Source organism: Xenopus laevis, chromosome 7L (assembly GCF_017654675.1).
Source record: "Xenopus laevis strain J_2021 chromosome 7L, Xenopus_laevis_v10.1, whole genome shotgun sequence".
Classification (NCBI taxonomy): domain Eukaryota; kingdom Metazoa; phylum Chordata; class Amphibia; order Anura; family Pipidae; genus Xenopus; species Xenopus laevis.
Window position 1 is genome coordinate 30,306,337 of NC_054383.1, and position 15,714 is coordinate 30,322,050.

Below are 15,714 nucleotides of genomic sequence, written 5' to 3' on the forward strand. Positions count from 1 at the left end.
TTTTAGTATATTATAGAATGACCATTTCTAAGCAACTTGCAAATTGGTCTTCATATTTGTTTTTTTATAGCTTTTTAATTATCTGCCTTCTTCCGAATCCAGCTTTCAAATAGGTGTTACCGGCCCTTATTAAAAAACAAATGCTCTGTAAGACCACACATTTAGGGGGTTATTTACTAAAATACGCGTTTATCTCATTGACCCATTACAAAAAGCTTGACCAAACTCCCATGCCTGATTTTTCCTTATTTATTGTTAAATTAACTCGATTTAATCGGATCAGTAAAGAAAAAAAAATCAAGCGAAAACCTGAAAAGCTTGATTTTTCCAATTTTTTTCCTGAAAGCATTCCCAAAGCATATGGTTGTTCCCACAAAAACAGTACAGACCATGGGATGAGTACAATAGTTTAGCGGAAATTCCTTTTCAAGTGCTTGGGATGGGATCTGTCTTTACAAACTCATACAATTTGTACCATATATAGCAGTGTAAGAAAGGGTAACTTGATTGCAGGGCTTGGTGAACAAATGAAGGCCTGGCTTTTCTCCCAAGTACAACTATATGTACATAAGGAATTAAACTGGCATGCCATAGGCCCAAACTATTAACACAGTAATTACACCACAGGGGCTCTCTCCTTTAGAGTGCAGAGTCTTAGCCCACTGAGCTCTTCATTCCTCACTCGTTCCACCTCAAGTAAGCTCAAGACTGAGCAAGGAAGGATTGACTTGAATATAATAGGCATTATGTAAAGGAGCCTTGCACAAATGCTGTAGCTATTATTGCTGCTTCATTACATTAGCAGGCGTGGAATCCATTACAAGCTTCCATGAGCGTGTTGACATGCTTAATAAAAACAACATCAATAAGCCCTTGTATTGTCATACTTGGGCACAGGCAATACAGAATTTTACATGATCAAAATCCTATGACATCCATTTCTTTGGTTGACCAGTGGTGCATTTACAATTATCACTGAAGTTGAACTGAGTTATACAGCAGCTTAAAGGGTAGAACAGTGGTTCACAAATTATAAGGCTGGACTTCCAAGGGGGGCTATTTGGGCAAAATGCCTATCTCCTAGACACCCCTAAAAGCCCAGGCTAAAGCCAATTATGATGAAATTTAGGCTAAACACTTACTTGCTGTCATAGATGTCCATAGAACTATGGCAAAACAGAAATGCATTCTTGTATCTGTAACCTTGCTATGAGCTTGGGACTTTAAGGAGGTGGTTCACATTTACATTAATTTTAGTATGTTATAAAATGACCAATTCTAAGCAACTCTTTGGTTTTGATTTTTTATAATTTGTGGGTTTTTCAGTTATTTAGATTTGTATTCAGCGGCTCTGCAATTTTTAAATTCAGCAATCTGGTTGCTAGGGTCCAGATTACCTTAGCAGCCATGCATTTATCCGAATAAGAGACTGAAATATGAATAGGAGAGGGTCTGGATAGAAAGATGAGGAATAAAAGTAGCAATAACAACAAATGTGGAGCTTTACAGACCATTTGTTATTTTAGATGGGGTCAGTGACACCCATTTGAAAGCTGGGGTCACAAACTGGAACACATTTAAATTAATTATTATACACAATTTACTTTCATGATTTCTTTCAATTAAAGGGGATGTAAACATTGCTCTACTGCCCACCCAACACTTTACTCAGCTGTTACCAAACTACAAATCCTAGAATATATTATATAGAATATATTATCAGGTTGAAGCCATGCATCGAGACTTGAGTCCAATAACATCAGGGTTATATTCAAAGAGAAACACAGCTCAATAAAACTTATCCCTGGCTCTCCAGAGACAGCAGCTGCAGTCAATTTCAAGGAGAATCCCACCTGATCTGTGTAAATCTGTCTCCTTGCTCTTTGCTCCTGCAATTGGAGTTGGAGGCATTAAGTATATCTTTCCTTGCCATGAACAAGAATTTTTTGTGATCCCCATGTTTGACTGCAGTATTATATAATGAAGCCAAATGACATCATTATGCCTGTATGTAACAACAAGATGACTGACATTATGTTTGGGTTAAGTTCCCCTTTAAATAATATCAGAAGCAAAACATCATCTATATTGGGCAATCAAATGACAATCTCTCTTACCCCATTTGAAAATATTCTAAGGGTCCCATTTTCATATAAAGGTTGATTTCCCACTTATACAGTACAGGCTAATGGTAGCTTTCCCTTAGGACCCCTTTCCCAAGCATACGTATATGCAATACTGGGAAGAAGTGCTTGGGGATGAACTGTCACTACCAACCTGGGCCAAAATTAGGGACAATGCCCGTAGGATCGTGGTTTGCACACATCAAAAAGAAATTGTTTATAAAGTCATGATGAAATGATACTTGATCCCAGACAGACAAAATTATTTCCATCCACCTCCCAACGGTGCTGGAGAGGCTGCATAGAAGGAGAACTAATTAAAGGAGAACTAATCCCTAAAAATTAATATGTAAAAAATTGTCATATTTTATATACTGAACTTATTGCACCAGCCTAAAGTTTCAGCTTGTCAATAGCAGCAATAATCCAGGACTTCACATTTGTCACAGGGGGTCACCATCTTGGAAAGTGTCTGTGACACTCAGTGGGCTCTGAGCAGCTGCTGAGAAGCTAAGCTTCGGGGTTGTCTCAAATTATCAAGCAGAAAATGAGGTTTGTCTGTAATATAAGCTGATGCTACAGGGCTGATTATTAAATTCTGATGCTATTTGTACTGGTTTTTGTGCTGCCATGTAGTCATTATCTGTATTAATTACTAATCAGTCTTATATTGTGACAGTTATATTCTATGTGTACTGTATATTGTGAGTTGGTCCCTAAGCTCAGTAAGTGACAGCAGCACAGAGCATGTGCAGTGAATCAGCAGAAAAGAAGATGGGGAGCTACTGGGGCATCTTTGGAGACACAGATCTTTACTGCTAAAGGGCTGAGGTTGCATTTGGGCTGGTACAGAAGCCCAAAACATAATGTACAACATTTCTAGCTACTTCTTTAGTTAGGCTTTAGTTCTCCTTTAAAGGAGAAGGAATGATTAAATCCAAGAAGCTTTATCAGAAAGGTCAATATGAATACATCAGTAAACCCTCAAAGTAATGCTGCTCTGAATCCTCTGTCAAAAGAAACACAGCATTTCTTTCCTTCTATTGTGTACACATGGGCTTCTGTATCAGACTTCCTGTTTTCAGCATAAACCTCCAGGGCAGGGCTTGAGCATGCTCAGTTTGCTCCTCTCCCATTCCCTCCTCCCATCCCTGCTGTAACCTGAGATCAGAGCTATGAGTGAGCAGGGAGAGACTCAGGCAGGAAGTGATGCCACACTAAGCTAATATGGCAGCTGCTATCCTAAACAAACAGAGACAGTGTCTAGAGCATTCTGCAGAATAAATATAGCGTTGTAGCTTGCACTATAATGGCTAATCTGTTGGCAATAAACTGTCTTGGAGCTTTCCTTCTACTTTAAGCCACATAATGTGGCAAAGCCCCAGGATAACACCCTTCTGAAGGGAGGTCTCTTAAAGTATCTAACATCAAACCACCTCAATTATTGGGACCACTCATCTCAAAACTTAAATGACCAGCCCAGAAATTGGTTAACCATATTACAACTGATGCACGACCTACTGTAGCTAAAGTTATTTCTAGAGTTAATAACAATAAATGCTTTGAAACTATGCACCTTACGTATATAACCAACACAACCAAATTAAATGATAATGTCTGCTCACCATGTGTAGCCTTTATTTCCCTCAGCACCCTCGGAGATGCCAGATACTAAGATAAATCCAGCATGGTATAGGAGACCACATTGATTTATGGTGAAACACTTATATTATTGGAATGTAAATCTTGAAGTGCAGATGCACTCGGTTATAGTTTAATACTGTTATGCTAGTTTTTAATTTCCTTTTTCTCTTTCCTTTTCTTGTAATTTTTTCTCATCCAAATGCTACAAATGGAAATATCTATATATACTACATTCTGAATTTCTGTCCTTGCCAAATAAAAAATTTGAGTTACAAAAAAAGCAAAAAGCAAATACCAAATACAAATAGATACATAGCTACGTGGTTTTTGTTAATATATATATATATATATATATATATATATATATATATATATATATATATATATATATACCGAATAAATGCACTTTTATTGTAGAATAATAGGGCAAGGGTATTTTACTTAAATACCTACAGAGTTTATTTAAAATGGGATGCACTTAAGAGCAAGGTCAGATTGGGTTATATGGCTATAATCTTCATCATTCTTTTTTTGGGAATCATGGCAGGAATGATTATATAGTTTTATGTAGATTTCTTAATTAAAATACCTTTGTGTTAACAGTAAATGGAATATAAATTGCTTTCCCCTTCTCTTTATGTACATGTCTTTAGCTGCCATTATAATTGCCCTTTTTATAGAGGCCAACTTCCCTTTTCTGAGTGCACCTTTTGTCTAAATTGCCTGCCTCTCAATAAGCCGAAGTTAATATGAAGATGATTATACTACTATATTATACTTTATTTGGTATAAAAAATGTCTTTCTTCATATCCAGCATATTGTTAGCTCCAAACATTCACATGGACAGGCAGCTGCAGTGGATTTACAAAACCTACTGGCTTATACTATTGCTCACACAATTATATAATATCACAGATAGATATATGATAACTAGATAATAGATAACTAGATAATTGATAGATGTATGATAGATAGGTGATTGATAGCTAGATAGATAGATCATTAATAGATACGTTACCTCTATTTTGTCTCAATAATTGCCTTTCTGGACTAGTACCAGTAAAACAAGGGTTACACGGGACTCTCTCACCCAGAGAGGGCTTTCGCAAAGTGAAATTGTAAGGTAAGGGTGCTGTGAAACTACAACACTCTTACTGCTATACAGAACAATAAATATAGAGGTCGCCAGAGTGCAAACAACAAAACAAAAGTGTTTATTAAAAACCACAGGATTTACAACACAGTTTCTCAGAGGGAAGTCACATGCAGAGCGTAACACAGGCTGACACTCTAATGTGGACACACTTGATAGGAATCTCACTTCTCCCACCAAAGTGAGGCAGGAAGTGGTCACCCTACCAGCTAGCCAATAGAGTACTTATGCAAATGAACTTACTTAGATACTTTCCCTTCTGCCCAACCACAAGGGAATTTAACCCTTTAGGGATTTAAAGCCATAGGGGTTATTAACCCTATGGTTCCCTACAGAGCTGCAACCCCCTTCCCATCCTACCCCCGTGCCTACCTTCTTTATCTTTCAGCCGCACCGGGGCCAGGGAGGGAGGTCAGAAGCTGCTTTCAGCTTCTGCGCAAGGGCTGGGTCTGGGCCCGGGCCCACCATTTTTTTATTTCCGGTGTCCTGTTGGCACAGTCCAACACTGATTCTGTGAACAGTTCAATGTGTTGAAAATGCAAAAGGCTACCCTAATGACCACCAGTTAAAACTTTCTGTTTATGTTGGGCATACAGAGCCAAATTAAGGTGGCAACTCAGCTTCTCCAGACTCAGCAGCTTATTTCCCTATGTATGGGGGCACTGGTGTTAACAATAGAAGAAGCAGACCCTGCGGTCGCAGGGGGGCGAGGAAAAGGGGGGCGAGGAAAAGGGGGCCCCAGACCACAGGGTCTGTTTCCTCAATAGCATTCAAATCCCCCTCTCGGACGCACTCGCGCCTGAGCGAGCAAGCACGGGGAGGGGTGGTTGCAGGCAGGGGTGAGCAGGAGTGCCTATGCACACTGGGCTCTCTAAAAATTTTTCTGGTAGGGGGGCCCAGCGTGCTCTTGTTACACCCCTATATGGGGGCCTTCTGACACCCTACCCAATTGATATCTGGAGAAAAATCAGTCAGATATCTTTAAGGCAAGCCTGCAGAGAGAGGACTACATAGCCACATTGATGCACTCCTCTGCAAAGGCCTGTATTAGGATCCAAATGATTGAACACACACACCTGGCCTCTACAAAGGAATTAACCCCGGTGCTGCAGAGTTTAAGGAGGACCTTACCTCCATCATACATAGGAAACAAAAAGAACTCCTTCACATGGGTTTAATCCTTAACATGGATGTCCCCAGTGCTTAATCGTGTCAAGCCAAACCACTACAACTTTTCAGGGAGAGGCCCCTTTTGCCAGATGAGCCCTATTTGACACAGCACATGGATGGCCAATTCGAAACAAGCTGATCAATTAGTGTATAGCCAGCACTCTATTAAATCAAAAGAAAAAAAATCAACTGATTTATTTTAATAGTGTCCTAGCTTTCCAGGATATTGATCCAAGGGCCAGACCAAGGGGTAGGCAAAACAGGCACATGCCTAGGGTGCAGCGATGGGGGCTCCTGGCATGTACCTTTAATTCTACCTACACCTGGTCCAGGCTGCTTTTGCCCACTCCTTTTTGTCTCCGATGCTGGGTTGCCTATGGCCTGGCTCTGACTGATCCTTCAGATCCCCAAAAGATTGGCTGGTCTGAGCTAATGAATAACTCAGTAGCCTATGGGCAATGTCAACCTCTTATTCCAGTGGTTTTAATCAATATTAATTGAAGATCAGTTGTTAGAATTTGATCAACACAATACAAATCAATCTGATTCATTACAGACCAATCCTTGCAGTAATAAATAAGTATCTTTACTGATCATTCTCAATCAGTCGTTCAATAGCGATAAGTGCTATACAGTATACCCTAGGTATTCATGATGCGATGATGATGATTAAGTAGCACTAAGCTTCACTTGTTCTGGTGCAGTTAGAATAATTACTTGGCTGATTAGTTAGTATGTGCAAATTCTTGCCATATCATTGCATTAGTCTCAGGTGTAATAATATAATCATGGTACTGCTCTTTATGTAGCTTGCATGTATTTTCATATTCAGTTTCTAGGACAATGTGGCATATTATTTAACAATACAATTGAGAAATTATTCGATCAGTTTTTTCTTACTTACCCAGCCACTACAACTTCAAAGTCTCCATCATTGTCCACATCTGTGATGGCAACTCCATAGTTCAGTTGGGTCGGATTGCTATCATAATCCTGAGGAAGGACTGTCTCGGTCACAGCTGTGAACATGGGCTCTGAACGTTGAGCTCCTCCACAACAGATAATTATAGAAAGCAATAATGCAAGAAGCATCATCTTTGATATCTGAAACAAAAGGAAAAAAAAATACATCTATCAGCTAGCTCATTAAGACACATCAGCCAAATAAATATATAATAATAAGAATAATAATGAGGAAGATTATGCAGTAGCAAAATCAGCCCATCCATAATAGGCATGCTGTATATGCTTTGATCGTGTGCCAAAATAAAATGTTCTTTTTATGCTACATTTATTGCACCTTTTAAAAGGCAAATTACATCTAATTGTTTGCAGGGTTTGCATTGGAACATAGTTTAATTTGTGCTGATTATTTCTCTTGTTGTGTATATGCATATGTGTCAAGGAGGAGATGCTGTAATGAATTGTAAATTTGCCCCCAGTTGCAAAACAAAAGAATGTCATCAAATAAAACAAATGTACAATATGTGGGGGTACAGTAATAACAGGCACAACATTAGCTCCAGGTCTAGTAACCCAAAGAAGAGCGAAAAAGAACCTGAATCAGGGTTCTTAATTATGTTCCCATATCCATCACCCCAGAATATGGTATTGTTTATTGATGCTTTGTCAGTAGTTTACTAATTTAGCACTCAACACAGGGCAGGCCCTTAAATTCCCTGGCCCGTATCAGTTGGAATCCATGCATTCTCATTCTCATTCTGTATTCGTACCATTGAATCCACATAGAGTTGGACAGGGATGCCAGGGGCCACCAGAAAATGTTAGACCAAAGGCCCACTCTATGCATTATTTTTATTCTCCCCACTCAACATCTTTGTTTTCCTACTCTCATTATCATACTTCTGTCTACTATCATCTAGCCTTTGCCTTTACTCCTCTATGTCCTTCTACAGAAAAGAGGAATGATGAAGATATAGGCATATAAGGCACAATGGAGATGGAGGGCCCACTGGAAGTTTTTCTGATATTCTGAGCGTCCAGTCCGATACTGTCACTGACTGTTCCCAAACCGTGGAACACTGGGACCATACCTGTGGACCACTTAAGATTTGCTATAAGTCCAGACTAAAGATCATCTGAGGTTGTCTTTAGATATAACTATAACATCATGACCAATGCAACATATTTGTATATTTGTTACATTTTTCATGGGTAAGGGGGGAACTTGGCACCCTAAACTAAGGGTAGGGTACTATCCAATAAATCATCCAAGCCACCCGTAAAAGCATTAACAGAATCAGCCATCACAACATCATCTGGCAGTGCATTCCACAACCTCACTGTCCTCACTATGAAGTACCAACTATGCTGCTTCAAGTTAAAGTTCTTTTCCTCTAGTCTAAAGGGATGGGCTCTGGTCTGATGATCCATTTTACAGAAAAATAGGTCTCCTGCTAGCAGCCTACAATGCCCTTTAATGTACTTGTAAAGTGTAATCATGTCCCCTCGTAAACATCTTTTCTCCAGAGAAAACATCCCCAACCTTAACAGTCTACACTCATTATTTAAATCTTCCATCCCCTATTTAAGTTGCACTTAGTCTCTGCACTCTCTCCAGCTCATTTATATCCTTCTTCTGGACAGGAGCCCAAAACTGCACTGCATATTCCAGGTAAGGCCTTACCAGAGACCTATAAAGAGGCAAAATAATGTTTTTATCCATTTAGTTTATGCCCTTTTTTATGTAAGACAGAACTTTATTTACTTTAGTAGCCACATAATGACACTGCCCAGAATTAGACAACTTGTTATCTACAAAAAAAAAACCTAGGTCCTTCTCAGTTAAAGGGGTTGTTCACCTTCAAACAACTAAGGGGTAAATTTATCAAAGAGTGATGTTCCGCCACTAGAGTGAAATTCCGCAGCTCTCCATTAATTTCTATGGGATTTTGAAAGGCGTATTTATCAATGGGCGAAAGTGAAATTTTACCCTTTGATAAATACGCCTTTAAAAACCCCATAGAAATGAATGGAAGTGGCGGAATTTCACTCTAGTGGCGGAACTTCACTATTAACTTCACTCTTTGATAAATATACCCCTAGTTGTTTTCTGATAGATCACCAGAAATAACGACTTTTTCCAATTACTTTCTATTTTCTACGTGTCACCGTTTTTCAAATATTGAAGTGTAAAGTGTCTTTGTTCACCTTCATAAGCAGCTCTTCGAAAGGGGGTGTCACCGACCCTGTAAACTGTTCTAAATTGATACATTTAGTTGATACATTCCTTATCTTTGTCCCTTCTGAGCAGAATCTCTGGGTTTCATTACAGGCAGCTGTTGGAATTGATACAATAGTTGCTAATACTCCAGAAATGCGGCTGAGAAATGTATCACCTAATTGTTGCAAAATTGTAACAGTTTAGTGTTTGCACCTGAATTACTGAGCTGTCAGACTCAAACACCAGAGACAAACATTCAACTTTAAACTTTAAGATTTTGTACAAACAGCAAAAAATCAATAATGGAAAGTAATTGAAAAAATTCTTTATTTCGGGGGAACAATCTGAAAATAACTGAACTGAAAAAAAATGTTTGGAAGGTTAACAAACCCTTTAAGGAAACCCCCAACACACTGCCATTTAGTCTACAACTTTCATTTATAATATTTCTGACAAAGTGCATAACCTTGCATTTATCAACATTGAACCTCATTTTCCAGTCTGTTGTTGAACCTTACTCCAAATCCAGTGCAAAGCACACCAATGCAAGCTCAATATAAACACAGTAGGGTCCCTTAGCACCATGTATGCATGTATGCACCAGTGCTCCATAAGATGCATGTCTGAATGATGCTCACATTGCTGGAGGGGAGTACAGAGCAAGATCGGGGATGCCTATGTGCCACATAGCTTTTGAATGTAGTCCTGTATTCATTTGAGAGGAGCAGGAAGGGCTTTCACATTTGATCTGATGCTTGTCCAGAAAGGAGGAGAAGTGGTTGACCTTGGGTGGGAGGATAGAAAGTTGATGAGGGTCTGTAATGGCAGGAGGATGGAGTTATGACGTGAGGCCCATTATTGGCAGAATTGCATGTCAATCAGGGTCCGGGGGTGGCAACTCTGGGTTCTGTTCTTAATGCTGATGAGAACTAAAGGCACAAAAAGCAAAAACAAAATTTGGAGGTCTAAACCTGTTTTTTGCACTTTGCACCCTATCCTGTGCCTTATTGTCTCCTAAAACTCAGAATAACCAGATGATTTAAAGTGTGATTTTAATAAAGCACAATTTCAGTTTAGTGGTAAGTATAACAATTTCAAATAAAAGTATCATACTGCTGAGTAGCCAAGGCTTCTGTCAAAGCAAGTTTCCCATTACGGATAGAAAGCTGTGTTATGTGTCATTTCAGCATTTAATGAAAATCTGTGTTTCTACATTCTCTACGAGTTCTTCCCTGTGATCTTCTTTAGTGATCCACGCTGGAACTGAAACCGCTGAGTATTGGCCCTGATGTTCCAAAGCAAAGAGAAAAAGTACTTGTCTAGAGCTGCCATTAACAAATCAAACAGACATGGCTTGTCAGGATGAATAGAATGTACACACAAAATGCACACACCGCTGTGACTAAGGTTTGATAAATGTTTAATTAAAAAATAAAACTGAACACTGAACAGAAGGGGTATTTTCTTTTCAAAAACATGGTAAATATGGTATCCTTCTACTGAATCCAATATAGATTCTGGATTTTTTGCTTTTTCCCCAGAAAAAGGACTAGATACAGGGGACTTCTCAGGCAGGAAATTTAACAGCATTTTGATTTTTTTTTTTTGCCTAGTTCCCAGTGAGCATCCCTTGTTCCTTATTCTAGTGGTAAATGTTGAATTCCAAGGCCCTGCCAAAATATAGAGAAACATATTGCACTCCTTAGGGTACTAGTACCAGTCACTGTAGGACAGGGTATAGGTTTCCAGTCCCCAACACCCTCTAGCTTGGAAATCTAAATATCATGCAAGATTGGTTACATTCTACAGTATGCCCCATGCCTCCAACCATCACCTAGCTTGAATGCAGTTCTCCTAAACACACTCATTGTGAGGAGTGTACCACACTACTCAACCACACTTCACTGAGTTGTTACTGGAATTCAAATCCCAGCACACCTGTTACTAACCATTTTTAAGGTTAAGGTATGCTGGAAGCTTTTGTCTAGGACTATCAGTGGTAACTTAAAGCAATATTGCTCATGAAACGTTTCCCCAGCTCTCCAGAGCCAAGTCGATGCAATAAAATGCTAAATAATCTTTCCATGAGAATTGTACCTGAACTGACTCCATCTTCTTTTTTCCTGAAATTGTAGTAAATAACAGCAAGATGGAGACACAATGCTTGTATTCAGCATATTGAACAACTATTGTATCTATAATTACATTTTTGATCAGTAGAATTCTCATTGGCAAATGTTCATGTATGTGTACATTTTTGTCAACTGCTATAAAGAAATGTGGGGGACAGCTTTATAGTTGGCTTTAGATAACCTTTAAATGAAAATAAAAGTGTGAATTCCATTCCAGAAAAGATAGAGAAACACTTTTAATAAATATGCTTGAAAAAGTTAGACAGACCATGGGGGAAATTTACTAAAAGGCGAAGTGGCTAACGCTGGCGAAAATTCGCCAGCTTGACTTTATTTCGGCACTTCGCCGATTTACTAATGGTAGCTGGCGTAATATTGCTGGCGTAATTTCGCCTAGGAGATAGACCTTGTCGCAACTTCGCCCTCTAACGCCAGGCGAATTTTCGGTAGTGTTACTACACAAATTCACAATGTTTTTGATATTACTGAAAGTTACCTCTATCGCCAGACTTGCCTTCACCACCTCAGACCAGGCGAAGTGCAATAGAGAAGACAGGACTTCCTCAAAAAATAGTTGAACATTTTTCTAAGTCCCAAAAAACGCTGGCGTTTTTTCCTATTTAAAGGGTGATAGACTGAAAAAGATCGTAAATTTTTGGGGGGTACCCTCCTTCCCCCCTGTATTTGCTAACATATGGCACCTAAATTATACTGTGGGCACATGTGTAGGGCATTATAACAACTTTATATAATTTTATTAAGGTTCCCTGGCCTTGTGTAGTGTAATGTATTTGCTGCAGCCATTGTACTTTAACTGCACGCCACATGCTAATTAGCCAGGGCTAGCGTAACTTCGAACTGCTGAGCGTAATTTCGCCAGCGTTCGTTACCCTGTGCGCAACTTCGGATCTTCGTGAATTATGAATTTACGCCTGGCGAAGTGTTGCGATGTGCGCGAAGCCAGCGCTGGCGAATTTTCGCCAGTTAGTGAATTTGCCTCCAAGTAGGAAGTTTATTACATTGGAAAGCTGGATGTGGAAATTAGTGCTTAGAAAAAATTTTTGCCAGCCATTTGTTTGCAACAAAAAAGATAAAGACAAAAATGTTGCAGAGACAAAAAAGGCACCGTAAGAAAAAACGGCCATTAGCTTTTTTTTCCGCGAAATATGAAATTCGCTCATCACTAGTGGAAATGTCACAATGTATCCAGGAGGCTTACATGAAAACTGGAATCTTCCATGTTTCTTTGTTTTTGTCCTTCTACTTCTAATTCATTCTATCTGCTTTCTCTATTGACAAAGTGTGCGTACCATTAGTGCTCACAGTGCCCGAAGGATAGCCCTCTGCACTAGAAGAACCAAATTTGTGGTTTGAAAACCGGAAATTTGGCTTTTAAAGTACAGGTATGGGACCTATTATCCAGAATGCTTGGGACCTGGGGGTTTCTGGATAATGGATCTTTCCGTAATTTGGGTCTTCATGCCTTAAGTCTACTAGAAATTCATTTAAACATTACATAAATCCAATAGGCTGGTTTTGCTTCCAATAAGGATTAATTATATCTTAGTTGGGATCAAGTACAAGCTACTGTTTTATTATTACAGAGAAAAAGGAAAAACAATTTTAAAATTTGGATTATTTGGATAAAATTGAGTCTATGGGAGACAGTCATTCCGTAATTCGGAGTTTTCTGGATATCGGGTTTCCGGATAAGGGATCCTATACCTGTACCAGGAACGGCAACCCCTGGTACCTAGTGGGCGCTGCCGTCTGAGGCGAGTTTCTCAACTCGACTCAATGACTCAACACCCCTGGATGACCCCCATTTGAAAGCTGGAGAGAGTCAGAGGAAGAAAAATTATTTTAAAAATAATGAGAAATAAAAAACGAAGGTCAATTGAATAGTTAGCCATTTTATAACATACTAAAAGTTAACTTAAAAGGTGAACCACCCCTTTAAATAAACCCAATACTGTAGTATGGTTTTGCCACCAACATGGATTTATGCACCTTCATTAGGATCAAGTACAAGGTACTGTTTTATTATTATAGAGAAAAAATATTTAAAAAAGAATTTAATTATTTACTGAAAATGGACTCTATGGGAGATGACCTTCCTGTTATTCAAATATTCTGGATAATGTTTTTTTTGGATAAACGATACCATATATATGTGTATATATATATATATATATATATATATATATATATATATATATATATATATATATATATATATATAAATGTGGAATGAAATAATATAATATTAAGTCTATGGCAGGCACACTAAGGCCTGCTGCTCAGTGGTACATTCTTTGTCAATATATAACTGCATCTTTGCTCTGTTTTATTTGGATATCGGCTAATGTTTTACCAGGACATGGCAGGTTTCTTTCCTCATAAAAGCATGACATTGACTTGTTACAGTATTGTCATACTAAGCATAACAGCTTTGATTGTACTCTCTGGGTCCGGTGCTGTAATTTATAGCTCTGCAGAGTCAGAACATCTCAGCGTAGAGAGTTGAGCTGACAGACCGCACTCTCCAGTGCACCTTCCTGAAGATAATTAGAGACGACACTGCTAACTAGTGTTTGGCAACTATGGAGAATTTTATGCAAACTGTGACTTTTATTTAACAGAAAAGCCAAATTCCAGTTCTTTAAAGAAGTAGTATCGACAGCTCCTGTTATACCACTCGTGTAGTGTTCACTTACATTACACTGAACAAAAAACATGTATTGTAAGCTCTAATCAAGCAGTGGTACCCCTACAGGAGTGGCTATTAGTGTACATGGCAAGATTTGGGGCAGACTGCGGCAAAACTCAAAATAGGCTTGTCTGGAATGGATCATGTAACATAATGTTTGTTTTGGATGGGTGAAAAGATTTATATAACCAAGAGGAGCCGTCCATTAGGAATATATTTATGTGCAGGTATAGGATCCATTATCCAGAAACCCGTTATCCAGAAAGTTCTGAATTACAGGAAGACACCTTTTATAGGAAAAGGAAAGTCTGCCTGCACTTGGGGGGTGCAAATGTTAGGCACCTCTAGTGATTATATTGACTTACAGTACCTGAAACCCCAGGTCGGTGCTTCTATCAAGAGAAAACTGCATCGGTCTGGGCAGTGCCGTAACTATTAAGGAAGCAGACCCTGCGGTTGCAGGGGGGCCCAGGAGGTATAGGGGCCCACGAGGCCCTAATTCATACACAGTTTCAACACTAAATTCACTAAACATTTTGGGGGCCTTAAAAATAATCTGCTGTGGGGCCCAGTAATATGTAGTTAAGCCACTGGGCCTGGGGTTATACCAGTGAGCACCGCAGAGCTATCTTCTTCCGGCTTCTTCTTTCTTTAAATTTCCCCGGGCAGACACATGCGTAGTTGAACGAAATAGCTGACTTTTTAGTTAAAGTTCGGCTTTTGTTCGACTGTGCAAGCGAAGAAAAGTGAAAGACGGAATGGGATCGCTCCGTGGTGCTCACTGGTATAACCCTGGGCCAGTGCAGTTTTCTGCTGATAGGAGCACCGACCCAGGGTTTCAGGTAAGTCAATACAATCACTTGGGGGTGCCTAACATTTGGCTGTTTTTAGCATAAACTTCCAAGGCTAAGGCTTATGCCTGCTATATTTATTATGTAGAATGCTTTACCATACCTGAATAAACAGCTCTAGAATTTCTCTCTGTTTGTTGAGGATAGCAGCTGCCATATTAGCTTGATATGACATCACTTCCTGCCTGAGTCTCTCCTGCTCTCTCACATCTCTGTGCTCAGATTACAGCAGGGACATGCAGGGATAAGTAATCTGATAACAGAGATGTGAGAGAGCAGGGAGAGACTCAGACAGGAAGTGATGTCACACCAAGCTAATATGGCAGCTGCTATCCTAAACACACACAGAGAGAACTTCTAGAGATGTTTACTCAGGTATGGTAAAGTATTCTACAGAATAAATATAGCATTCTAGCTTGCACTATTGTGGCTAATCTATTTGCAATAAACTGCTTTGGTAGCTTTCCTTCTCCTTTAAATAGAGATCTGTGGGAAATGGCTTTTCTGTATTTTGGAGCTTTCTGGATAACAGATCCCTTATCCTTAATATATTAATGAGCCACAGTAAACACAATGCAAATAAATAAAAAAAAAGATTGTTTAGTGGCCCTTTTTAAGGGGCATCACTACAACCTTTCAACCGTGTATTAGATTCCTAACACCTGCAACTAGTGCTTATTCTGAATTTCATTTATGTCTGCTCACCTTTTGCTATGAATGCAAAGCCCTAGGAAGTATTTTTTCTT

General features: G+C 39.1%; 1 protein-coding gene across 4 annotated transcripts in view; it reads right to left on the reverse strand.

Annotated features, from left to right (window-relative positions):
* Positions 1 to 15,714, reverse strand: part of LOC108696168 (cartilage acidic protein 1) — a 363,333-nt gene that overhangs the window by 292,752 nt on the left and 54,867 nt on the right. For all 4 annotated transcript variants that reach the window (XM_041568725.1, XM_041568726.1, XM_041568727.1 and 1 more), the window contains exon 2: positions 6,996 to 7,195. In XM_041568725.1, the coding sequence (XP_041424659.1) occupies positions 6,996 to 7,195 (200 nt within the window). The remainder of the gene's footprint in view (positions 1 to 6,995; positions 7,196 to 15,714) is intronic.